The 27,546-nt window shown below is 43.7% G+C and overlaps 1 protein-coding gene across 1 annotated transcript; it reads left to right on the forward strand.

The window, feature by feature from the left end:
* The first annotated feature begins 3,363 nt into the window (after window positions 1-3,363).
* Window positions 3,364-27,546, forward strand: LOC138662909 (oocyte zinc finger protein XlCOF6-like). The gene is made up of 9 exons (XM_069748908.1): window positions 3,364-3,480; window positions 21,063-21,184; window positions 21,314-21,493; window positions 21,954-22,077; window positions 22,165-22,262; window positions 22,346-22,469; window positions 22,553-22,665; window positions 22,849-22,939; window positions 25,061-27,546. The coding sequence occupies exons 2-9, from the start codon at window positions 21,107-21,109 to the stop codon at window positions 26,416-26,418; spliced, it is 2,166 nt and encodes a 721-aa protein (XP_069605009.1). The 5' UTR covers window positions 3,364-3,480; window positions 21,063-21,106; the 3' UTR covers window positions 26,419-27,546.

Raw genomic sequence — 27,546 nt, forward strand, 5'->3', positions numbered from 1 at the left:
CAGAGCCGTGAAAATAAAAATTCTTTTTTTTTTCACAAAAATGATTTTTTAGCCCCCAGTTATGTATTTTCACAAGGGTAACAGGATAAATTGGACCCCAAAAGTTGTTGTCCAATTTGTCCTGAGTACGTTGATACCCCATATGTGGGGGGAAGCACTGTTTGGGCGCATGGCAGAGCTCGGAAGGGGAGGAGCGCCATTTGGAATACAGACTTAGATGCATTGGTCTGCAGACGTCACGTTGCATTTGCAGAGCCCCTGATGTACCCAAACAGTACAAACCCCCCACAAGTGACCCCATATTGGAAACTAGACCTCCCCAGGAACCAATCTAGATGTGTTGTGAGAACTTTGAACCCCCAAGTGTTTCACTGCAGTTTACAACGCAGAGCCACGAAAATAAAAAAAATCTTATTTTTGCCACAAAAATGATTTTTAGCCCCCCACATTTTTATTTTCCCAAGAATAACAAGAGAACTTGGACCCCAAAAATTGTTGTCCAATTTGTCCTGAGTACGCTGATACCCCAGATGTTGGGGTAAACCCCTGTTTGGGCGCACCGGAGAGCTCGGAAGGGAAGGAGCACTGTTTTACTTTTTCAACGTAGAATTGGCTGGAATTGAGATCGGACGCCATGTCGCGTTTGGAGAGCCCCTGATGTGCCTGAACAGTGGAAACTCCCCAATTCTACCTGAAACCCTAACCCTAACACACCCCTAACCCTAATCCCAACGGTAACCCTAACCACACCCCTAACCCTGACACACCCCTAATTCTAATCCCAACCCTAATCCCAACCGTAAATATAATCCAAACCCTAACCCTAACTTTAGCCCCAACCCTAACCCTAACTTTAGCTCCAACCCTAACCCCAAACTTAGCCCCAACCCTAGCCCCAACCCTAGCCCCAACCCTAGCCCCAACCCTAGCCCCAACCCTAGCCCTAGCCCTAACCCTAGCCCTAACCCTAACCCTAGCCCTGATGGGAAAATGGAAATAAATACATTTTTTTAATTTTATTATTTTTCGCTAACTAAGGGGGTGATGAAGGGGGGTTTGATTTACTTTTATAGCATTTTTTATATCGGATTTTTATGATTGGCAGCCGTCACACACCAAAATATGCTTTTTTTTATAGCAAAAAAGTTTTTGCGTCTCCACATTTTGTGACCTATAATTTTTCCATATTTTGGTCCACAGAGTCATGTGAGGTCTTGTTTTTTGCGGGACGAGTTGACGTTTTTATTGGTAACATTTTTGGACACGTCACAGTTTTTGATCACTTTTTATTCCGATTTTTGTGAGGCAGAATGACCAAAAACCAGCTATTCATGAATTTCTTTTGGGGGAGGTGTTTATACCGTTCCGCGTTTGGTAAAGTGGATGAAGCAGTTTTATTCGTTGGGTCAGTACGATTACAGCGATACCTCATTTATATCATTTTTTTATGTTTTGGCGCTTTTATACGATAAAAGCTATTTTATAGAAAAAATAATTATTTTGGCATCGCTTTATTCTCAGGACTATAACTTTTTTATTTTTTTCCTTATTATGCTTTGTGGCAGCTCGTTTTTTGCGGGACAAGATGACGTTTTCAGCGGTATCATGGTTATTTATATCTTGTCTTTTTGATCGCGTGTTATTCCACATTTTGTTCGGCGGTATGATAATAAAGCGTTGTTTTTTGGCTCGTTTTTATTTTTTCTTACGGTGTTCACTGAAGGGGTTAACGAGTGGGACAGTTTTATAGGTCGGGTCGTTACGGACGCGGCGATACTAAATATGTGCACTTTTATTGTTTTTTGGGGTTTTTTTTAGATAATGAAATGTATTTATGGGAATAATATTTTTTATTTATTTATTTATTTAGTAATTTAATTTAGTAAATTTTTTTTTTTTACTTTGTCCCGGGGGGGACATCACAGATCGCCGATCTTACAGTTTGCACAGCACTCTGTAAGATCGGCGATCTCACTGACATCGCTGCAGGCTTACAGAGCTGCAGGCGACCCGGAAGTACTCCCTGCGGGACCCGGATGCAGCCCCGCGGCCATTTTGGATCCGGGGACTGCAGGGAGAAGACGCTCGGTACACGGTGAGTACATCACCGTGTACCGATCGTCTCAGGGAAGCACGCAGGGAGCCCCCTCCCTGCGCGATGCTTCCCTGTACCGCCGGCACATCTCGATCATGTTTGATCGCGGTGTGCCGGGGGTTAATGTGCTGGGAGCGGTCCGTGACCGCTCCTGGCACATAGTGCCGGATTTCAGCTGCGATAGTCAGCTGACACCCGGCCGCGATCGGCCGCGCTCCCCCCGTGAGCGCGGCCGATCGCATATGACGTATTATCCCGTCACTGGGAATTAAGTCCCAGGTCACCTGGACGGGATAGTACGTCATATGGGATTAAGGGGTTAATATAAGACCCGGTGAAACGATGCTCACCACAATGTCCTCTGGAAGCAGTTCAGGGAGAATTATTATAGGAGAAACAGCTTAGATTAATGTCCATTCCACCCTAAATATTATCAATTTTGACCCTCTAGTGCCTTTCATGCTGCACTAAAGGGCGTATTTTACATTTTTTTAAATATATTAAATAATTAATAAAAACAATTATGTGGGATGCTCCCTATTTTGATAACCAAGGTAAAGCGGACAGCTGGGGGTTGATATTATCCGGCTGGAAATTGGCCCATTCCCCACATAGAAATGCAAGTTTGCAGCCCTCTAGAATTGGCACATCACACTAGATGCACCAATTCTGGCACTTTGTCTGGCTCTTCCCAATTGCCTTGGTATGTTGGCAATAGGAGTAATATATTTTGGGACTGATGTCAGCAGTGTATTGTAAGCTGACATCAATCCCTGGGATTAATATTGGAGAGGTATCTATCACACAAAAATGTATATTTAAAAAACTCCCTGATTTCCTGGTTCACCAATTTATTGATTTAAATTAAAAATTCATACTGGCCCAAAGTAGTCCAAGCATTCCGATGCAGTCCACAAATGGAAACCTGAAAGGCCTAAAAGAGAGAGTTAAATGGATAAAGACAAGAGACAGTCGCTCATTCACCAATTTATTAGCCCCATAGCTCCGACATAGTCCATAGCACTCCTACGAGGTCCACCAATTCTGTAGTACAAGCTTTTGAGCCTTGTTCTGAGAAAAAAGCTTCATAGGTCACTCCAGGACAGACTGTGACCTGGAAGTCAGAAATGTGTTCAGGCTTCTTCTCAATGCTGTTCCTATTCCATTTGAGTGCTGTTTCAATCCTTTTCAGCAATTTTCCTGCCCTCTTGTTAGAGTCTTCTGGAAAAATGTTTGAGTTTCTCATTGACTTTCATTATACTAGGTACTCGAGGCAAGCCTCTCCAACCTACTGGATTTGAGTAACTGTTGTGAATTCTGTTGTCGGGCTCCCTCCTGTGGTCATGAATGGTACTTCGGCTGGTTCTGTCCAAGGACTTCCTCTGGTGGGTGTTTCTGAGTTTCCTTCCACAGGTGACGAGGTTAATTCGTTAGCTGGCTGCTCTATTTAACTCCACTTAGATCTTAGCTCCATGCCACCTGCAATGTTCCAGTATTGGTCTAGTTCACTCCTGGATCGTTCATGTGACCTGTCTTCCCAGCAGAAGCTAAGTTCCAGCTTGTATTTCTTTGGTTTGCTATTTTTCTGTCCAGCTTGCTATTTTTATTGTTGTCTTGCTTGCTGGAAGCTCTGGGACGCAGAGGGAGTGCCTCTGCACCGTGAGTCGGTGCGGAGGGTCTTTTTTGCGCCCTCTGCATGGTCTTTTTGTAGGTTTTTGTGCTGACCGCAAAGTAACCTTTCCTATCCTCGGTCTGTTCAGTAAGTCGGGCCTCACTTTGCTAAATCTATTTCATCTCTGTGTTTGTATTTTCATCTTTACTCACAGTCATTATATGTGGGGGGCTGCCTTTTCCTTTGGGGAATTTCTCTGAGGCAAGGTAGGCTTTATTTTTCTATCTTCAGGGCTAGCTAGTTCCTTAGGCTGTGCCGAGTTGCATAGGGAGCGTTTGGCGCAATCCACGGCTATTTCTAGTGTGTTTGATAGGATTAGGGATTGCGGTCAGCAGAGTTCCCACGTCCCAGAGCTCGTCCTTTATTATCAGTAATTATCAGGTCATTCCGTGTGCTCTTAACCACCAGGTCCATCATTGTCCTGACCACCAGGTCATAACAGTACAGGTGGCCAAAAGTACTAATGCATCTCAATAGAGGGATAAGAGAAGTTCTGAGACCATTTTTTTTCTTTGCAGTGTGTTTTGTCTCTCTTTTCCCCTTTACCTCTGGGTGGTTCAGGACACAGGTGTAAACATGGACATTCAAGGTCTGTCCTCTTGGATGGATAATCTCACTACAAGGGTACAAAACATTCAAGATTTTGTGGTTCAGAATCCGATGTCAGAGCCTAGGATTCCAATTCCTGATTTGTTTTTTGGTGATAGATCTAAGTTCTTGAATTTCAAAAATAATTGTAAATTGTTTCTTGCCTTGAAACCTCGCTCCTCAGGTGACCTTGTTCAACAAGTAAAGATCATTATTTCTTTGTTACGTGGTGACCCTCAAGACTGGGCATTTTCCCTTGCGCCAGGAGATCCGGCATTGCGTGATGTTGATGCGTTTTTCCTGGCGCTTGGATTGCTTTATGACAAACCTAATTCAGTGGATCAGGCAGAGAAAATCTTGCTGGCTCTGTGTCAGGGTCAGGATGAAGCGGAGATATATTGTCATAAGTTTAGAAAGTGGTCTGTGCTCACTCAGTGGAATGAATGTGCCCTGGCAGCAATCTTCAGAAAGGGTCTCTCTGAAGCCCTTAAGGATGTCATGGTGGGATTTCCCATGCCTGCTGGTCTGAATGAGTCTATGTCCTTGGCAATTCAGATCGATCGACGCTTGCGTGAGCGTAAAGCTGTGCACCATTTGGCGGTACTATCTGAGCATGGGCCTGAGCCTATGCAATGTGATAGGACTTTGACCAGAGCTGAACGGCAAGAACACAGACGTCGGAATGGGCTATGTTTTTACTGTGGTGATTCCACTCATGCTACAGTTAGGGCCAGAAATATTTGGACAGTGACACAAGTTTTGTTATTTTAGCTGTTTACAAAAACATGTTCAGAAATACAATTATATATATAATATGGGCTGAAAGTGCACACTCCCAGCTGCAATATGATAGTTTCCACATCCAAATCGGAGAAAGGGTTTAGGAATCATAGCTCTGTAATGCATAGTGTCCTCTTTTTCAAGGGACCAAAAGTAATTGGACAATGAACTCTAAGGGCTGCAATTAACTCTGAAGGCGTCTCCCTCGTTAACCTATAATCAATGAAGCAGTTAAAAGGTCAGGGGTGGATTCCAGGTGTGTGGTTTTGCATTTGGAAGCTGTTGCTGTGAGCAGACAACATGCGGTCAAAGGAACTCTCAATTGAGGTGAAGCAGAACATCCTGAGGCTGAAAAAAAAAGAAAAAATCCATCAGAGAGATAGCAGACATGCTTGGAGTAGCAAAATCAACAGTTGGGTACATTCTGAGAAAAAAGGAATTGACTGGTGAGCTTGGGAACTCAAAAAGGCCTGGGCGTCCACGGATGACAACAGTGGTGGATGATCGCCGCATACTTAATTTGGTGAAGAAGAACCCATTCACAACATCAACTGAAGTCCAGAACACTCTCAGTGAAGTAGGTGTATCTGTCTCTAAGTCAACAGTAAAGAGAAGACTCCATGACAGTAAATACAAAGGGTTCACATCTAGATGCAAACCATTCATCAATACCAAAAATAGACAGGCCAGAGTTAAATTTGCAGAAAAACACCTCAAGAAGCCAGCTCAGTTCTGGAAAAGTATTCTATGGACAGATGAGTGTTGTGAATTCTGTGGCTGAATTCACTCCTGTGGTCACAAGTGGTACTGCAGCTTCTGAGCTTCCTCCCTCAGGTGTTCTGGTGAGCTCGTTAACTGCTTCATTACTTAACTCCGCCTGATGCTGCTATCCTTGCTCCTTGTCAATGTTTCAGTGTTGGATCTGAGCTTCTCCTGATTGTTCCTGTGACCTGCTGCTCTGTATAGCCAAGTGCTTTTTGCTTTTTTGTTGCTTTTTTTCTGTCCAGCTTGTCTTTTGTTTTGCTGGAAGCTCTGAGACGCAAAGGGTGTACCGCCGTGCCGTTAGTTCGGCACGGTGGGTTTTTTTTGCCCCCTTTGCGTGGTTTTGCTTTAGGGTTTTTTGTAGACTGCAAAGTTCGCTTTACTGTCCTCGCTCTGTCCTAGAATATCGGGCCCCACTTTGCTGAATCTATTTCATCCCTACGTTTTGTCTTTTCATCTTACTCACAGTCATTATATGTGGGGGGCTGCCTTTTCCTTTGGGGAATTTCTCTGGGGCAAGTCAGGCCTATTTTTCTATCTTCAGGCTAGCTAGTTTCTTAGGCTGTGCCGAGTTGCCTAGGTAGTTGTTAGGCGCAATCCACAGCCGCTTTTAGTTGTGTTTAGGATAGGATCAGGTGTGCAGTCTACAGAGTTTCCACGTCTCAGAGCTTGTTCTTGTATTTTTGGGTATTTGTCAGATCACTGTGTGCGCTCTGATCGCTAAGCACACTGTGTTTCTGGATTGCCTTCATAACACCTGTCATTAGCAAACATAACAGTACAAGGAGCCAAACTAATGATTCTCAATAGAGGGAAAGAAAAAGTTCTGACATCATTTTTTTTTTTTTTTTCTGCTCTGTGTTCACTTTTTTTTTTCCCCTAGACATTTGGGTGATTCTGGACACAGGTGTGGACATGGATATTCAGGGTCTGTGCTCTTCAATGGATAATCTCGTTATAAATGTACAAAAAATTCAAGATACTATTGATCAGAAATCTATGTTAGAACCAAGAATTCCTATTCCTGATTTGTTTTTTGGAGATAGAACTAAGTTTCTAAGTTTCAAAAATAATTGTAAGCTATTTCTGGCCTTGAAACCTCATTCTTCTGGTAATCCTATTCAACAGGTTTTGATTATTATTTCTTTTTTGCGCGGCGACCCTCAAGACTGGGCATTTTCTCTTGCGCCAGGAGACCCTGCATTGAGTAGTGTCGATGCGTTTTTCCTGGCGCTCGGATTGCTGTACGATGAGCCTAATTCAGTGGATCAGGCTGAGAAAAATTTGCTGGCTTTGTGCCAGGGTCAGGATGATATAGAAGTATATTGTCAGAAATTTAGGAAATGGTCAGTACTCACTCAGTGGAATGAATCTGCGCTGGCAGCTTTGTTCAGAAAGGGTCTCTCTGAGGCTCTTAAGGATGTCATGGTGGGATTTCCTATGCCTGCTGGTTTGAATGAGTCTTTGTCTTTGGCCATTCAGATCGGTCGACGCTTGCGCGAGCGTAAATCTGTGCACCATTTGGCGGTACTACCTGAGGTTAAACCTGAGCCTATGCAGTGCGATAGGACTATGACTAGAGTTGAATGGCAGGAATACAGACGTCTGAATGGTCTGTGTTTCTACTGTGGTGATTCCACTCATGCTATTTCTGATTGTCCTAAGCGCACTAAGCGGTCCGCTAGGTCTGCCGTCATTGGTACTGTACAGTCCAAATTCCTTCTGTCCATTACCTTGATATGCTCTTTGTCGTCGTTTTCTATCATGGCGTTTGTGGATTCGGGCGCTGCCCTGAATCTGATGGATTTGGATTATGCTAAACGTTGTGGGTTTTTCTTGGAGCCTTTGCGGTGTCCTATTCCATTGAGAGGAATTGATGCTACACCTTTGGCCAAGAATAAACCTCAATACTGGGCCCAGCTGACCATGTGCATGGCTCCTGCACATCAGGAAGTTATTCGCTTTCTGGTGTTGCATAATCTGCATGATGTGGTCGTGTTGGGGTTGCCATGGCTACAAACCCATAATCCAGTATTGGATTGGAATTCCATGTCGGTATCCAGCTGGGGTTGTCAGGGGGTACATGGTGATGTTCCATTTTTGTCGATTTCGTCATCCACCCCTTCTGAGGTCCCAGAGTTCTTGTCTGATTATCAGGATGTATTTGAAGAGCCCAAGTCCGGTGCTCTACCTCCGCATAGGGATTGTGATTGTGCTATCAATTTGATTCCTGGTAGTAAATTCCCTAAAGGTCGATTATTTAATTTATCCGTGCCCGAACACGCCGCTATGCGCAGTTATGTGAAGGAATCCCTGGAGAAGGGACATATTCGCCCATCGTCATCACCACTGGGAGCAGGGTTCTTCTTTGTAGCCAAGAAGGATGGTTCGCTGAGACCGTGTATTGATTACCGCCTTCTTAATAAGATCACTGTTAAATTTCAGTATCCCTTGCCATTGTTATCTGACTTGTTTGCTCAGATTAAGGGGGCTAGTTGGTTCACTAAGATAGATCTTCGTGGTGCGTATAATCTGGTGAGAATCAGGCAAGGAGATGAATGGAAAACTGCATTCAATACGCCCGAGGGTCATTTTGAGTATCTAGTGATGCCGTTCGGACTTGCCAATGCTCCATCTGTGTTTCAGTCTTTTATGCATGACATCTTCCGTGAGTATCTGGATAAATTCCTGATTGTTTACTTGGATGACATTTTGATCTTCTCAGATGATTGGGAGTCTCATGTGAAGCAGGTCAGAATGGTTTTTCAGGTCCTGCGTGCTAACTCTTTGTTTGTGAAGGGATCAAAGTGTCTCTTCGGTGTGCAGAAAGTTTCATTTTTGGGGTTCATCTTTACCCCTTCTACTATCGAGATGGATCCAGTTAAGGTCCAAGCCATCCAGGATTGGATTCAGCCGACATCTCTGAAAAGTCTGCAAAAGTTCCTGGGCTTTGCTAATTTTTATTGTCGCTTCATCTGTAATTTTTCTAGCATTGCCAAACCATTGACCGATTTGACCAAGAAGGGTGCTGATTTGGTTAATTGGTCTTCTGCTGCTGTGGAAGCTTTTCAGGAGTTGAAGCGTCGTTTTTGTTCTGCCCCTGTGTTGTGTCAGCCAGATGTTTCTCTTCCGTTCCAGGTCGAGGTTGATGCTTCTGAGATTGGAGCAGGGGCGGTTTTGTCACAGAGAGGTTCTGATTGCTCAGTGATGAAACCATGTGCTTTCTTTTCCAGGAAGTTTTCGCCCGCTGAGCGTAATTATGATGTGGGCAATCGAGAGTTGCTGGCCATGAAGTGGGCATTCGAGGAGTGGCGTCATTGGCTTGAAGGAGCTAAGCATCGCGTGGTGGTATTGACTGATCATAAGAACTTGACTTATCTCGAGTCTGCCAAGCGCTTGAATCCTAGACAGGCCCGTTGGTCGTTATTTTTTGCCCGCTTCGACTTTGTGATTTCGTACCTTCCGGGCTCTAAAAATGTGAAGGCGGATGCTCTGTCTAGGAGTTTTGTGCCCGACTCTCCGGGTTTATCTGAGCCAGCAGGTATCCTCAAGGAAGGAGTCATTGTTTCTGCCATCTCCCCTGATTTGCGGCGGGTGCTGCAAAAATTTCAGGCGAATAAACCTGATCGTTGTCCAGCAGAGAAACTGTTCGTCCCTGATAGGTGGACTAATAAACTTATCTCTGAACTTCATTGTTCGGTGTTGGCTGGTCATCCTGGAATCTTTGGTACCAGAGAGTTAGTGGCTAGATCCTTCTGGTGGCCATCTCTGTCACGGGATGTACGTACTTTTGTGCAGTCCTGTGGGATTTGTGCTAGGGCTAAGCCCTGCTGTTCTCGTGCCAGTGGGTTGCTTTTGCCCTTGCCGGTCCCAAAGAGGCCTTGGACACATATTTCGATGGATTTCATTTCTGACCTTCCCGTTTCTCAAAAGATGTCAGTCATTTGGGTGGTCTGTGATCGCTTTTCTAAAATGGTCCATCTGGTGCCCTTGGCTAAATTGCCTTCCTCCTCTGATTTGGTACCTTTGTTCTTTCAGCATGTGGTTCGGTTGCATGGCATTCCTGAGAATATTGTTTCTGACAGAGGTTCCCAGTTTGTTTCAAGGTTTTGGCGAGCCTTTTGTGGTAGGATAGGCATTGACCTATCCTTTTCCTCGGCTTTCCATCCTCAGACTAATGGCCAGACCGAACGAACCAATCAGACCTTGGAAACATATCTGAGATGTTTTGTTTCTGCAGACCAGGATGATTGGGTGTCCTTTTTGCCGTTGGCTGAGTTCGCCCTTAATAATCGGGCCAGCTCGGCTACCTTGGTTTCTCCATTTTTTTGCAATTCTGGGTTCCATCCTCGTTTCTCTTCAGGACAGGTTGAGTCTTCGGACTGTCCTGGTGTGGATTCTGTGGTGGATAGGTTGCAGCAGATCTGGACTCAGGTAGTGGACAATTTGATCTTGTCCCAGGAGAAAGCTCAACTTTTCGCTAATCGCAGACGCCGTGTGGGTCCCCGACTTCGTGTTGGGGATCTGGTTTGGTTATCTTCTCGTCATATTCCTATGAAGGTTTCCTCTCCTAAATTTAAACCTCGTTTTATTGGTCCGTATAGGATTTCTGAGGTTCTCAATCCTGTGTCTTTTCGTTTGACCCTCCCAGACTCCTTTTCCATACATAATGTATTCCATAGGTCGTTGTTGCGGAGATACGTGGCACCTATGGTTCCATCTGTTGAGCCTCCTGCCCCTGTTTTTTGTGGAGGGGGAATTGGAGTATATTGTGGAGAAGATTTTGGATTCTCGTGTTTCTAGACGGAAACTCCAGTATCTGGTTAAATGGAAGGGTTATGCTCAGGAAGATAATTCCTGGGTTTTTGCCTCTGATGTTCATGCTTCCGATCTTGTTCGTGCCTTTCATGCGGCTCATCCTGGTCGGCCTGGGGGCTCTGGTGAGGGTTCGGTGACCCCTCCTCAAGGGGGGGGTACTGTTGTGAATTCTGTGGCTGAATTCACTCCTGTGGTCACAAGTGGTACTGCAGCTTCTGAGCTTCCTCCCTCAGGTGTTCTGGTGAGCTCGTTAACTGCTTCATTACTTAACTCCGCCTGATGCTGCTATCCTTGCTCCTTGTCAATGTTTCAGTGTTGGATCTGAGCTTCTCCTGATTGTTCCTGTGACCTGCTGCTCTGTATAGCTAAGTGCTTTTTGCTTTTTTGTTGCTTTTTTTCTGTCCAGCTTGTCTTTTGTTTTGCTGGAAGCTCTGAGACGCAAAGGGTGTACCGCCGTGCCGTTAGTTCGGCACGGTGGGTTTTTTTTGCCCCCTTTGCGTGGTTTTGCTTTAGGGTTTTTTGTAGACTGCAAAGTTCGCTTTACTGTCCTCGCTCTGTCCTAGAATATCGGGCCCCACTTTGCTGAATGTATTTCATCCCTACGTTTTGTCTTTTCATCTTACTCACAGTCATTATATGTGGGGGGCTGCCTTTTCCTTTGGGGAATTTCTCTGGGGCAAGTCAGGCCTATTTTTCTATCTTCAGGCTAGCTAGTTTCTTAGGCTGTGCCGAGTTGCCTAGGTAGTTGTTAGGCGCAATCCACAGCCGCTTTTAGTTGTGTTTAGGATAGGATCAGGTGTGCAGTCTACAGAGTTTCCACGTCTCAGAGCTCGTTCTTGTATTTTTGGGTATTTGTCAGATCACTGTGTGCGCTCTGATCGCTAAGCACACTGTGTTTCTGGATTGCCTTCATAACACCTGTCATTAGCAAACATAACAGATGAGACAAAGATCAACCTGTACCAGAATGATGGGAAGAAAAAAGTTTGGAGAAGAAAGGGAACGGCACATGATCCAAGGCACACCACATCCTCTGTAAAACATGGTGGAGGCAACGTGATGGCATGGGCATGCATGGCTTTCAATGGCACTGGGTCACTTGTGTTTATTGATGACATAAGAGCAGACAAGAGTAGCCGGATAAATTCTGAAGTGTACCGGGATAAACTTTCAGCCCAGATTCAGCCAAATGCTGCAAAGTTGATTGGACGGCGCTTCATAGTACAGATGGACAATGACCCCAAGCATACAGCCAAAGCTACCCAGGAGTTCATGAGTGCCAAAAAGTGGAACATTCTGCAATGGCCAAGTCAATCTCCAGATCTAAACCCAATTGAGCATGCACTTCACTTACTCAAATCCAGACTTAAGACGGAAAGACCCACAAACAAGCAAGACCTGAAGGCTGCGGCTGTAAAGGCCTGGCAAAGCATTAAGAAGGAGGAAACCCAGCGTTTGGTGATGTCCATGGGTTCCAGACTTAAGGCAGTGATTGCCTCCAAAGGATTTGCAACAAAATATTGAAAATAAAAATATTTTGTTTGGGTTATGTTTATTTGTCCAATTACTTTTGACCTCCTAAAATGTGGAGTGTTTGTAAAGAAATGTGTACAATTCCTACATTTTCTATCAGATATTTTTGTTCAACCCTTCAAATTAAACGTTACAATCTGCACTTGAATTCTGTTGTAGAGGTTTCATTTCAAATCCAATGTGGTGGCATGCAGAGCCCAACTCGCGAAAATTGTGTCACTGTCCAAATATTTCTGGCCCTAACTGTATCTCCGATTGTCCTAAGCGCACTAAGCGGTTCGCTAGGTCTGCCACCATTGGTACGGTACAGTCTAAATTTCTATTTTCCGTTACTCTGATTTGCTCTTTGTCATCCTATTCTGTTATGGCATTTGTGGATTCAGGCGCTGCCCTGAATTTGATGGGCTTGGAGTATGCTAGGCGCTGTGGTTTTTTCTTGGAGCCCTTGCAGTATCCTATTCCATTGAGAGGAATTGATGCTACGCCTTTGGCCAAGAATAAGCCTCAGTACTGGACCCAATTGACCATGTGCATGGCTCCTGCACATCAGGAGGATATCCGCTTTCTCGTGTTGCATAATCTGCATGATGTGGTCGTTTTGGGGTTGCCATGGCTACAGGTTCATAATCCAGTATTGGACTGGAAATCTATGTCTGTGTCCAGCTGGGGTTGCCAGGGGGTACATGGTGATGTTCCATTTTTGTCTATTTCGTCTTCCACTCCTTCTGAAGTTCCAGAGTTTTTGTCGGATTATCGGGATGTATTTGATGAGCCCAAAGCCAGTGCCCTACCTCCTCATAGGGATTGCGATTGTGCAATTAATTTGATTCCTGGTAGTAAGTTTCCTAAGGGCCGATTGTTCAATTTATCTGTGCCAGAACACGCTGCTATGCGGAGTTATATAAAGGAATCCTTGGAGAAAGGCCATATTCGCCCGTTGTCATCACCGTTAGGAGCAGGGTTCTTTTTTTGTGGCCAAGAAGGATGGTTCTTTGAGACCTTGTATTGATTACCGCCTTCTTAATAAAATTACAGTCAAATTTCAGCATCATTTGCCGTTGCTGTCTGATTTGTTTGCTCGTATTAAAGGGGCTAGTTGGTTCACCAAGATAGATCTTCGAGGGGCGTATAATCTTCTGCATATTTTGGTCTTCTCGGATGATTGGGAGTCTCACGTGAAGCAGGTCAGAATGGTGTTCCAGGTCCTTCGTGCGAATTCTTTGTTTGTGAAGGGGTCAAAGTGTATCTTTGGAGTTCAGAAGGTTTCATTTTTGGGTTTCATTTTTTCCACTTCTACTATCGAGATGGACCCTGTTAAAGTCCAGGCCATTTATGATTGGACTCAGCCGACATCTGTGAAGAGTCTGCAAAAGTTCCTGGGCTTTGCTAATTTTTATCATCGCTTCATCAGTAATTTTTCTAGTGTTGCTAAACCGTTGACTGATTTGACCAAGAAAGGTGCTGATGTGGTCAATTGGTCCTCTGCGGCTGTAGAAGCTTCTCAGGAGTTGAAGCGACGTTTTGCTTCTGCCCGTGTTGTGCCAGCCAGATGTTTCGCTCCCGTTTCAGGTTGAGGTTGATGCTTCTGAGATTGGAGCAGGGGCTGTTTTGTCTCAAAGAAGTTCTGATGGCTCGGTGATGAAGCCATGTGCTTTCTTTTCTAGAAAGTTTTCGCCTGCTGAGCGTAATTATGATGTTGGTAATCGTGAGTTGTTGGCCATGAAGTGGGCATTCGAGGAGTGGCGTCATTGGCTTGAAGGAGCCAAGCATCGCGTGGTAGTCTTGACAGATCACAAGAATTTGACTTATCTTGAGTCTGCCAAACGGTTGAATCCAAGACAGGCTCGATGGTCGTTATTATTCTCCCGTTTTGATTTTGTGGTTTCGTACCTTCCGGGCTCTAAGTATGTGAAGGCTGATGCCCTGTCAAGGAGTTTTGTGCCCGACTCTCCGGGTGTTCCTGAGCCGGCGGGTATTCTCAAAGAGGGGGTAATTTTGTCTGCCATCTCCCCTGATTTGCGGCGAGTGCTGCAAAAATTTCAGGCTGATAGACCTGACCGTTGCCCAGCGGAGAAACTGTTTGTCCCTGATAGATGGACTAGTAGAGTTATCTCTGAGATTCATTGTTCAGTGTTGGCTGGGCATCCTGGAATCTTTGGTACCAGAGATTTGGTGGCTAGATCCTTTTGGTGGCCGTCTTTGTCACAGGATGTGCGTTCTTTTGTGCAGTCCTGTGGGACTTGTGCTCGGGCTAAGCCCTGCTGTTCTCGTGCCAGTGGGTTGCTTTTGCCCTTGCCGGTCCCGAAGAGGCCCTGGACGCATATTTCTATGGATTTTATTTCGGATCTCCCCGTCTCTCAAAAGATGTCGATCATTTGGGTGGTTTGTGATCGCTTTTCTAAGATGGTCCATTTGGTACCTTTGTCTAAATTGCCTTCCTCCTCTGATTTGGTGCCATTATTTTTCCAGCATGTGGTTCGTTTACATGGTATCCCGGAGAACATCGTTTCTGACAGAGGTTTCCAGTTTGTTTTGAGGTTTTGGCGATCCTTTTGTGCTAGGATGGGCATTGATTTGTTTTTTTCCCCGGCTTTCCATCCTCAAACCGAACGAACTAATCAAACTTTGGAAACATACAGTGGGGCAAAAAAGTATTTAGTCAGTCAGCAATAATGCAAGTTCCACCACTTAAAAAGATGAGAGGCGTCTGTAATTTACATCATAGGTAGACCTCAACTATGGGAGACAAACTGAGAAAAAAAAAATCCAGAAAATCACATTGTCTGTTTTTTTAACAATTTATTTGCATATTATGATGGAAAATAAGTATTTGGTCAGAAACAAAATTTCATCTCAATACTTTGTAATATATCCTTTGTTGGCAATGACAGAGGTCAAACGTTTTCTGTAAGTCTTCACAAGGTTGCCACACACTGTTGTTGGTATGTTGGCCCATTCCTCCATGCAGATCTCCTCTAGAGCAGTGATGTTTTTGGCTTTTCGCTTGGCAACACGGACTTTCAACTCCCTCCAAAGGTTTTCTATAGGGTTGAGATCTGGAGACTGGCTAGGCCACTCCAGGACCTTGAAATGCTTCTTACGAAGCCACTCCTTCGTTGCCCTGGCGGTGTGCTTTGGATCATTGTCATGTTGAAAGACCCAGCCACGTTTCATCTTCAATGCCCTTGCTGATGGAAGGAGGTTTGCACTCAAAATCTCACGATACATGGCCCCATTCATTCTTTCATGTACCCGGATCAGTCGTCCTGGCCCCTTTGCAGAGAAACAGCCACAAAACATGATGTTTCCACCACCATGCTTTACAGTAGGTATGGTGTTTGATGGATGCAACTCAGTATTCTTTTTCCTCCAAACACGACAAGTTGTGTTTCTACCAAACAGTTCCAGTTTGGTTTCATCAGACCATAGGACATTCTCCCAAAACTCCTCTGGATCATCCAAATGCTCTCTAGCAAACTTCAGACGGGCCCGGACATGTACTGGCTTAAGCAGTGGGACACGTCTGGCACTGCAGGATCTGAGTCCATGGTGGCGTAGTGTGTTACTTATGGTAGGCCTTGTTACATTGGTCCCAGCTCTCTGCAGTTCATTCACTAGGTCCCCCCGCGTGGTTCTGGGATTTTGGCTCACCGTTCTTGTGATCATTCTGACCCCACGGGGTGGGATTTTGCGTGGAGCCCCAGATCGAGGGAGATTATCAGTGGTCTTGTATGTCTTCCATTTTCTAATTATTGCTCCCACTGTTGATTTCTTCACTCCAAGCTGGTTGGCTATTGCAGATTCAGTCTTCCCAGCCTGGTGCAGGGCTACAATTTTGTTTCTGGTGTCCTTTGACAGCTCTTTGGTCTTCACCATAGTGGAGTTTGGAGTCAGACTGTTTGAGGGTGTGCACAGGTATCTTTTTATACTGATAACAAGTTTAAACAGGTGCCATTACTACAGGTAATGAGTGGAGGAAAGAGGAGACTCTTAAAGAAGAAGTTACAGGTCTGTGAAAGCCAGAAATCTTGATTGTTTTTTTCTGACCAAATACTTATTTTCCACCATAATATGCAAAAAAAATGATAAAAAAACAGACAATGTTATTTTTGGGATTTTTTTTTCTCAGTTTGTCTCCCATAGTTGAGGTCTACCTATGATGTAAATTACAGACGCCTCTCATCTTTTTAAGTGGTGGAACTTGCACTATTGCTGACTGACTAAATACTTTTTTGCCCCACTGTATCTGAGATGCTTTGTTTCTGCTGATCAGGATGATTGGGTGTCTTTTTTGCCGTTGGCTGAGTTCGCCCTTAATAATCGGGCCAGCTCGGCTACTTTGGTTTCGCCGTTTTTCTGCAATTCTGGTTTCCATCCTCGTTTCTCTTCAGGGCAGGTTGAGTCTTCGGACTGTCCTGGTGTAGATACTGTGGTGGATAGGTTGCAGCAGATTTGGACTCATGTGGTGGACAATTTGACATTGTCCCAGGAGAAGGCTCAACGTTTCGCTAACCGCCGGCGCTGTGTGGGTCCCCGACTTCGTGTTGGGGATTTGGTTTGGTTGTCGTCTCGTTATGTTCCTATGAAGGTTTCCTCTCCTAAGTTTAAGCCTCGTTTCATTGGTCCGTATAAGATTTCTGAGGTTATCAATCCTGTTTCATTTCGTTTGGCCCTTCCTGCTTCTTTTGCCATCCATAAAGTGTTCCATAGGTCGTTATTGCGGAGATACGTGGCGCCTGTGGTTCCATCCGTTGATCCTCCTGCCCCGGTGTTGGTTGAGGGGGAGTTGGAGTATGTTGTGGAGAAGATTTTGGATTCTCGTGTTTCGAGACGGAAACTCCAGTACCTGGTCAAGTGGAAGGGTTATGGTCAGAAAGATAATTCCTGGGTTTTTGCCTCTGATGTTCATGCTGCCGATCTGGTTCGTGCCTTTCATTTGGCTCATCCTGGTCGGCCTGGGGGCTCTGGTGAGGGTTCGGTGACCCCTCCTCAAGGGGGGGTACTGTTGTGAATTCTGTTGTCGGGCTCCCTCCTGTGGTCATGAATGGTACTTCGGCTGGTTCTGTCCATGGACTTCCTCTGGTGGGTGTTTCTGAGTTTCCTTCCACAGGTGACGAGGTTAATTCGTTAGCTGGCTGCTCTATTTAACTCCACTTAGATCTTTGCTCCATGCCACCTGCAATGTTCCAGTATTGGTCTAGTTCACTCCTGGATCGTTCTTGTGACCTGTCTTCCCAGCAGAAGCTAAGTTCCAGCTTGTATTTCTTTGGTTTGCTATTTTTCTGTCCAGCTTGCTATTTTTATTGTTGTCTTGCTTGCTGGAAGCTCTGGGACGCAGAGGGAGCGCCTCCGCACCGTGAGTCGGTGCGGAGGGTCTTTTTTGCGCCCTCTGCGTGGTCTTTTTGTAGGTTTTTGTGCTGACCGCAAAGTAAACTTTCCTATCCTCGGTCTGTTCAGTAAGTCGGGCCTCACTTTCCTAAATCTATTTCATCTCTGTGTTTGTATTTTCATCTTTACTCACAGTCATTATATGTGGGGGGCTGCCTTTTCCTTTGGGGAATTTCTCTGGGGCAAGGTAGGCTTTATTTTTCTATCTTCAGGGCTAGCTAGTTCCTTAGGCTGTGCCGAGTTACATAGGGAGCGTTAGGCGCAATCCACGGCTATTTCTAGTGTGTTTGATAGGATTAGGGATTGCGGTCAGCAGGGTTCCCACGTCCCAGAGCTCGTCCTTTAATATCAGTAACTATCAGGTCATTCCGTGTGCTCTTAACCACCAGGTCCATTATTATCCTGACCACCAGGTCATAACAAGTAACCAGGACTCAAGCGTTTTGCTAGATACAATTGATGACACTTTAGGGAATTTTCATGAATATATGACTAATACTTGCTGGATATTCTGCTTTCAGGACTGGTTCCACCTGTAAGTCCTGTTAGAAAATTCAGGAGAAGATCCTTTCAAATCCGCGACGTAAGATCCATCAGATGTCAAATGTCAGAACAAATGCACATACTGTACGTTACATAAAAATAATACATAACACGAGAAAACAAGAGAAAAGGGAGATTAACAAACAACCACCTCACAACCATTGAATTACTGTATTATAAACTAATAATACCAGAAATATATTGCACAGGGGATATCGCAGCCAATTCCCACAAGAAGAATCCTGGAAACACAGAATTAGAAATGATTCTTATCAGTTTCTACAGGACTTAATACATTACGGATTCTGGAGAGTAATAGAAATACGGCAGAAAACAGAGGAATAAGTTCAGAGAAGAAGCTTCATAGAAAGATATCAAAGTTACAAACTTCATTTAACCCTTTGGGAGAAAATGATTCCAGGGAAATCGTCTCTGTAGAAGATCCTGTGTGAATCTGCTGCGGTCGCGTCTTCTAACACCGACCATCAGAGATCAGAACTTTTATCACCATCTCTGAGAAACGTCCGGCCACGGTGGTCTCACCAAACTTCTGCTCTTTTTCATTCTTTTTCTTGCAGTGCCCGCAGTGGATTTCATCCTAAATTCATACAACCGAATAGAGGAGCGATGTTCATTCATTCTGATATTAATTGATTGTCATTGGCTACTTTGGGCATAAAAGTAGATAAATTCATGGCGTGGCCACCATCTTCTCCTGACCTCAACCCTACAGAGAACCTTTGGGGTATCATCAAGCCAAAGATCTATGAGGGTGGGAGGCAGTTCACATCAAAAGAGCAGCTCTGGGAGGCTATTCTGACTTCATGCAAAGAAATACAAGCAGAAACTCTCCATAGACTCAAGAATGCAAAAATTGTGACGGTGATATCAAAGAAGGGTTCCTAAGTTACCATGTCCATGGCCTGTTTGGAGGTTTTAGAGTTAAATAGCTTTTTTTGTTCAGTGAATGTGACCTCCTAATGCTGCAAATTCCACAAATGAGCATTTTCAGTTCTTTAAAACATATCAAATGTTTAGAAATTCTACTGTGCCTAATAATTTGGAACAGCGCACTCTGAGTCTTTATTCATTTTGGTCTAAATAGCAAAGCCACTAGAGAGAGACTCAAGGTCTACAAAAATTCAATTTTCAGCAGAAAAAAAAAAAAGGCAGCAACACTTACCTGCCCAGATCTTGGAACAAATGCACTGCAGGGTGCAGCCAGCCCATAAAGAAAGATGTTGGCAACACAGGTGCAAAATACCAGATCAACAGCCACTCTCCACATACCCACTCCTGGAGGGGGTGACTGCCCAGTATGCAATTGCACAATAAAGGCCCACATAGGGCGTTGTTCACACAATGGTACTGCATAGTGTCTGGTTCACAGCCTATTAGTCACGCCCCTACTTTTCGATTAGGCGGGCTGGCCAGTACACTCTCAATGCCTCCCAGTACGAACACCCCTCATGCGAGACCGAACGTGTTTGGGCTTGGCTGCACCCCGAAAAATAGTGCAAAAATATACAAAAATAGTGAGGTATTGGTTGATATTTTGGCCAAAATACGCAAGCTCGTAACCCACGCCAAGGGTCCTCACGCTTACGAGTCCTACACTAAACTAAATAGCAAAGCCACTAGAGAGAGACTCAAGGTCTACAAAAATTCAATTTTCAACAGCAGAAAAAAAAAAAGGCAGCAGCACTTACCTGCCCAGATCTTGGAACAAATGCACTGCAGGGTGCAGCCAGCCCATAAAGAAAGATGTTGGCAACACAGGTGCAAAATACCAGATCAACAGCCACTCTCCACATACCCACTCCTGGAGGGGGTGACTGCCCAGTATGCAATTGCACAATAAAGGCCCACATAGGGCGTTGTTCACACAATGGTACTGCATAGTGTCTGGTTCACAGCCTATTAGTCACGCCCCTACTTTTCGATTAGGCGGGCTGGCCAGTACACTCTCAATGCCTCCCAGTACGAACACCCCTCATGCGAGACCGAACGTGTTTGGGCTTGGCTGCACCCCGAAAAATAGTGCAAAAATATACAAAAATAGTGAGGTATTGGTTGATATTTTGGCCAAAATACGCAAGCTAGTAACCCACGCCAAGGGTCCTCACGCTTACGAGTCCTACACTAAACTAAATAGCAAAGCCACTAGAGAGAGACTCAAGGTCTACAAAAATTCAATTTTCAACAGCAGAAAAAAAAAAGGCAGCAACACTTACCTGCCCAGATCTTGGAACAAATGCACTGCATAGTGTCTGGTTCACAGCCTATTAGTCACGCCCCTGAGAGTGTACTGGCCAGCCCGCCTAATCGAAAAGTAGGGGCGTGACTAATAGGCTGTGAACCAGACACTATGCAGTACCATTGTGTGAACAACGCCCTATGTGGGCCTTTATTGTGCAATTGCATACTGGGCAGTCACCCCCTCCAGGAGTGGGTATGTGGAGACTGGCTGTTGATCTGGTATTTTGCACCTGTGTTGCCAACATCTTTCTTTATGGGCTGGCTGCACCCTGCAGTGCATTTGTTCCAAGATCTGGGCAGGTAAGTGTTGCTGCCTTTTTTTTTTCTGCTGTTGAAAATGTATTCATTTTGGAGATTATACTGTTATTATTGGGAGGTTTCTTCAATAATATTCGATGTATAATCTAACGGGTGATGACTTATCAGACTGACTATCATTTGCACCGACCATTTAGGACAATCAGAGAAAAATGTCATCTGCATAATAATTTGTAACATGGTGTAATGATATGTTTCCCCTTTATTCTGTACAGTTATTGTATTATTACACAGAATTCTTCATGATGTTACATCAGCTCATGATCTTCCTATTCAGGTCCCTATAATATTGAATCCTCTCATTAGATATCTTCTATATTAAGAAAATTTTCTGGATTTACCCATCAAAGATGGATATGAACAGAGACAAGATGGCGGAGAGGATATTACACCTCACCCTAGAGATCCTCTTCCGGCTTACTGAAGAGGTGAGAGATTCTGATGACATCACATTACATCATTCTCATCTATGGGAATAACAGATGGACAGAACTGGAGAGGTGAGGACTCTGGAAATGTCTGTAGTGAGATTTATTAATGTGTCTCTCCATTACCAGGACTACACAGTGGTGAAGAAGACCTCTAGTGATCGCTGTCAGGACCCTGTGTCTGAGGGATGTAGAAGACCCCTGAGCCCAATCACGGGGCCTCCACCTCACCCCCTGATCCATGAAGACATCAATGACCAGAAGATCCTAGAACTCATCTACAAGATGATTGAGCTGCTGACTGGAGAGGTGACACTGCTGGGAATGCTGGGACATTATACAGTAAAGGTACCGTCACATTTAGCGACGCTCCAGCGATATGAACATCGAGCCGACCTAAACTAGATCGCTGGAGCGTCGCTGTTATGTCGCTGTAGAGATGTCAAACACTGCAACTCCAGAACGATGCAGGAGCGATCCAGTGACGTACTTATCGTTCTCGCTGGTTGTTAGCTCTGTGAAAAAACATTGCAGGCATCGTTGCTTTTGCTGTCAAACATGACGAATCACGCCGACTTGATGACCAAATAAAGTTCTGGACTTTCAGCTACAACCAGCGATGTCACAGCAGGATCCTGATCGCTGCTGCGTGTCAAATACAACGAGATCGCTATCGAGGACGCTGCAACGTCGCGGATCGTTGTAAAGTTGCTCAGTGTGAAGGTACCTTAAGGGATTTTGGACATGACAGTATGTTTGTATGTGTCAGGTTCCTATAAGGTGTCAGGATGTCGCTGTCTATTTCTCCATGGAGGAGTGGGACTTTGTAGAAGGACACAGAGATCTGTACAAGGACGTCATGATGGAGATTCCCCAGCCCCTCACATCTCCAGGTAATAGACAGGACTAAGTAAGTACACTCGGTCTATAATTATTTCTATACAAAGAATGAATTCACTCCCTGTATGTGTTTCCTCCAGATCTATCCAGTAAGAGGACAACACCAGAGAGATGTCCCCGTCCTCTTCTTACACAGGACTGTAACCAAGAAGATTCCAATGCTCCTCAGGATCATCAGGTAGATGGAGAGACACTGCTGGGAATTTATACAGTAACACTATGAAGAGATCAGAGGGATGATGATATAATTGTATGTGTCAGGTTCCTATAAGGTGTCAGGATGTCGCTGTCTATTTCTACATGGAGGAGTGGGAGTATTTAGAAGGACACAAAGATCTGTACAAGAACGCCATAATGGAGGTTCCCCAGCCCCTCACATCTCCAGGTAATAGACAGGACTAAATACACACGGCCTATAGTTATCTGTATGTAAAGAATGAATTCAGTCCCTGTATGTGTTTCCTCCAGATCTATCCAGTAAGAGGACAACACCTGAGAGATGCCCCCGTCCTCTTCTTCCACAGGACTGTAACCAAGAAGATCCCAATGCTCCTCAGGATCATCAGTTAGATGGAGAGAAGGTGTCAGGAGATCTCCCTTATGATGTGTAGACGCCGGTGAAGGTCTTGTGCTCAGTCTTGTTTTATCCACCAGTATTATATGTTTTATACTTGTGTAATGAGAACGGTGGAGATGGCAGGATTAGAGCTGATCATAAATGTGACTTCTCCATCTGTCGGTGACTTTTACAATATTTGTTTCAGGGTGAAGATCTGACCCATATTAATACTACAGAGACATCTGTGAGTAGTGATGAACAGTGTAAAGAGAAGATTCCTACTGATAACTATCCAGGTGAGTAGGGAGTGTCCCCTTATATACTTGTACATGATTATTAGATCACCCCTCAGTCATCTTTTTCTAGACTAAATAACTCTAATTTTGCTAATCTCTCTGGGTATTGTAGTTCCCCCATCCCCTTTATTAATTTTCTTGCCCTCATTTGTACTCGCTGTAGTTCCATTATAGCCTTCTGAGCAACAGTGCCCAAAACTGTACAGAGTACTCCATGTGCGGTCTAACTAGGGATTTGTACAGAGGCAGTATAATGCTCTCATCATGTGTATCCAGACCTCTTTTAATGCACCCCATGATCCTGTTTGCCTTGGCGGCCGCTGCCTGGCACTGGCTGCTCCAGGTAAGTTTATAATTAACTAGAATCCCCAAGTCCTTCTCCATGTCAGATTTACCCAGTGGTTTCCCATTCAGTGTGTAATGGTGATATTGATTCCTTCTTCCCATGTGTATAACCTTACATTTATCATTGTTAAACCGCATCTGCCACCTCTCGGCCCAAGTTTCCAACTTATCCAGATGCATCTGTAGCAGAATACTATCTTCTCTCGTATTGACTGCTTTACATAGTTTGGCATCATATGCAAATATCAATATTTCACTGTGTAAACCTACTACCAGATCTTTAATATGCTGAAGAGAACAGGTCCCAACACTGACCCCTGCGGTACCCCACTGGTCACAGCGACCCAGTTAGAGTAAAGTGGATGGAATCAGAGGAGAACAAGGCTGCATCTGGCAATATCCTTCAAGCGTTAGTAGGGGGGAGCTCTCCAATTGGCTGAAGCAGGGAGCAGATTTATTGCAGCTGGACAGAACACACACCCATACTGCCAGACTGGATGGTACTACTGATCCTAGCGACCCTAATCCTAGTGGCTGGACAAAGTCTTCTGGTTCTGATGTCTCCTCCATCACCAGTGCAACCTGCAGAATGAATAAGGCAGCTCCAGTGACAAAAGTAGACATCACAGGAGCAACCCTCAGTGAATTAATCTATAGGAGTAATGACTATTTTGATTCCACTGGCACTTTCTGCAAATTAGCAAGCAGTGGATGTTGGAAAGTGAAAACTGAAAATATACTCTTTTATTACCCAACACATAGTGCCAAGGTTGTGCTCCAGGAGACAAATAAACACTGTAGGTTTGTTAAAAATGGTTATTTCGCACATATATTTAATCAAGACTTAACCAGGTGCGTTATTCTTTAAAGAAAAATGTCATGATATTCTGATGAAAAGTATAGTGGTTTATTGAATTATCCACCATTGCAGCAAAACATAAAAGTAGATTGTCTATGTGTAGATATCAGCGCTTGTCTTGTTACTCATCTTTCCCAAGGTCCTGAATGGTAAAACCGTCTGTCTGTGTGAAGTTTGAAGTCATCATGGCTTCCGCTATCAGCTGTTGCTTCTTCATCTGTTGTCCATGGAGAATGATGTGTAGGAAGGGAGGTGACCGTCCCACGTGACAAAAAGACCCCCACACCCTCCTAAGAGACGTTTATATATGTCCAACACAGACCACGTGTTCTCTGTATATGGTGTTAACTTATACTCTGAGCTATATACACAGAAATAGCTTTTGATAGTGTCAGCAGTAAGCAATGTGTTCAGTACAGGATTGAGAATATGAATGATTCAATTACGGTAATATTTAACAAGGTTAAGTGGGTTCTTCTCATTATAGTAATGCCAAATACATGGAAGCTCAATGTGGTTTGGGCACACTGCGAGCCTCAGAAGCTAGGGGAGATTTGACTTCGGGAGAGCGGATTTTGCTGGATTGGTTTATGGAAGCCATTTTGCTTTTCAAGAGACTTTCAGCCATTAATAATGTGTAAACCTCATTAGCTTTTATTGGTATCATTTTTGACTACATAACATTGTTTAGTGGCTTTTTATTCCGTATTTGGGAGGCAAAATGAACAATCAGTTGAGCACCAAGCTTCACTTGTCTATGTTATGAATTTTTCTATTAGACAATGAATTGTCATTGTCTTGGTGAATAATTCAAATTTTCAATTTTTTTTTACATAACTTGCCATTTTTACTGACAGTTTAAATATAAAATTCAAGGATATTTTATTCAAAACAATAATTGGTTTTATACTTTGCAGATGACTGTACCAGGAGATCAGAGGGACAGCTGACGTCTTCAATTTTTATATCAGATGATCTTGAGATCACACAGAATACAATTGAAGTGAATACCATTACTCCAGATAAACCATCATCCCTTCACAGTAAAGATCTGTCATCTGATTCTTTGATACTGGTCCCGTCTTCCGATTCATTACCGACCACTAAGGAAAATATAAGTCATAAAATAAGCATTAAAAAACGAACTGCTCCTAAAGCAAAGAAGCCATTTTCGCATTCAGAATATGGAACTAGTAGTTCCATTGAAAAGTCTTTTCTTAAACATCACAAAATTCCCACAGCGGCAAAAAGATTTTCTTGTTCCAAGTGTGGGAGATGTTTTAACCAGAAATCTGTTTTTCTTATGCACCAGAGAATGCACACAGGGGAGAAGCAATTTTCCTGTTCAGAATGTGGGAAATGTTATATCCAGAAATTGAATCTTGTTATACACCAAAGAACTCACACAGGGGAGAAGCCTTTTTCCTGTTCACAATGTGGAAAATATTTTAACCGGAAAGCGCATCTTGATAGCCACCAGAGATCTCAGAAAGAAGAGAAGCCTCTTTCATGTCCAGAATGTGAGAAATGTTTTAACCAGAAATCAGATTTGATTATGCACCAGAGAATTCACACAGGGGAGAAACCATTTTTATGTATAGAATGTGGGAAATGTTTTAAGCAGAAGTCATATTTTGTAAGGCACCAGAAAATCCACACAGGTGAAAATCTTTTTTCATGTCCAGAATGTGGGAAATGTTTTAACTGTAAAGAACATCTTGATAACCACCATAGAATCCACACAGGGGAGAAGCCTTTTTCCTGTTCAGAATGTGGAAAATGTTTTAACCAGAAATCAACTTTGGTTAACCACCAGAAAACCCATACAGGGAAGAAACCTTTTTCATGTTCAGAATGTGGAAAACGGTTTAACCAGAAATCATATCTTGTTAGGCATCATAAAATTCACACAGGGGAGAAGCCATTTTCCTGTTTACAATGTGGAAAATGTTTTAACCGGAAAGCTCATCTTGACAACCACCACAGAACCCACACAGGAGAGAAGCCTTTTTCCTGTTCACTATGTGGAAAATGTTTTAACAGGAAAGAACATGTTGATAACCACCAGAGAACCCACAAAGGAGAGAAGCCTTTTTCATGCTCAAAATGTGGGAAATGTTTTAACCAGAAATCAGATTTGAATAAGCACCAGAGAACCCACACCAGAGAGAAGCCTTTTTCCTGTTCACAATGTGGAAAATGTTTTAACCGGAAAGCGCATCTTGATAACCACCAGAGAACCCACACAGGAGTGAAGTCTTTTTCATGTTCATAATGTGGGAAATGTTTTAAATGAAATCAATGATTAATAAACATTAAACCTAGATTGGGCGCTGAAAGATAACCTCAGGTATATCCAAACGGAATGATAAAGGACAACAGTCAAGCACAAAAAATTCAAATGTTGATTATATACAAAGAAATTGTGCAAACAAGGCCATAGGTAAAGATAAAATCCAAAAGTTTATTAATTGACAGAGTTATTAAAAAAATATATATTATTTGACCGGCTGAAGCAATTCAACAGTACACAACACACAACAGTACACAACACACCACATTAATCATAATAAAACCTCCTAAAGTTTATTAAGTGCATAGAAGTCACCATTCAACCTCCAAATGTGCATTAAGCACAAAGACCTATATAGAGTGTAAATAAGCTAAAGTGTGCCAGTATATTAGCTTAATGAGATAAATAGTAAGTAGCACCACAGAGCTGGAGAATAAAATGCAAGTCCTGGTCCATACTCTCATGATCCAGTTTGGGGTTTGTTTTCTGCTATCATCTCTCTGGACTGGTCATGCAGGGGTTAATCCTTTCAGCCTCGTTTTGGAGCCCCTGATGTGTCTAAACATTGAAACCCCCACAAGTGACACCATTTTGGAAAGTAGACCCCCTAAGGAACTTATCTAGATGTGTGGTGAGCACTTTGATCCATCAAGTGCTTCACAGAAGTTTATAATGCAGAGCCATAAAAATAAAAAATCATATTTTTTCACAAAAATGATCTTTTCTCCTGCAATTTTTATTTTCCTAAGGGTAACAGAAGAAATTCGACCCCAACAGTTGTTATGCAATTTGTCCTGAGTACGCTGATCCCCCATATGTTCGGGTAAACCACTGTTTGGGCGCATGGCAGAGCTCGGAAGGGAAGGAGCACCATTTGACTTTTCAATGCAAAATTGACTGGAATTGAGATGGGAAGCCATGTTGCGTTTTGAGAGCCCCTGATGTGCCTAAAAATTGAAATCCCCCACAAGTGACACTATTTTGGAAAGTAAACCCCCTAAGGAACTTATCTAGAGGTGTGGTGAGCACTTTGACCCACCAAGTGCTTCACAGAAGTTTATAATGTAGAGTCGTAAAAATAAAAAATCATTTTTTTTTCACAAAAGTGAA

Source organism: Ranitomeya imitator, chromosome 2 (assembly GCF_032444005.1).
Source record: "Ranitomeya imitator isolate aRanImi1 chromosome 2, aRanImi1.pri, whole genome shotgun sequence".
In the NCBI taxonomy this organism is placed as follows: Eukaryota; Metazoa; Chordata; class Amphibia; order Anura; family Dendrobatidae; genus Ranitomeya; species Ranitomeya imitator.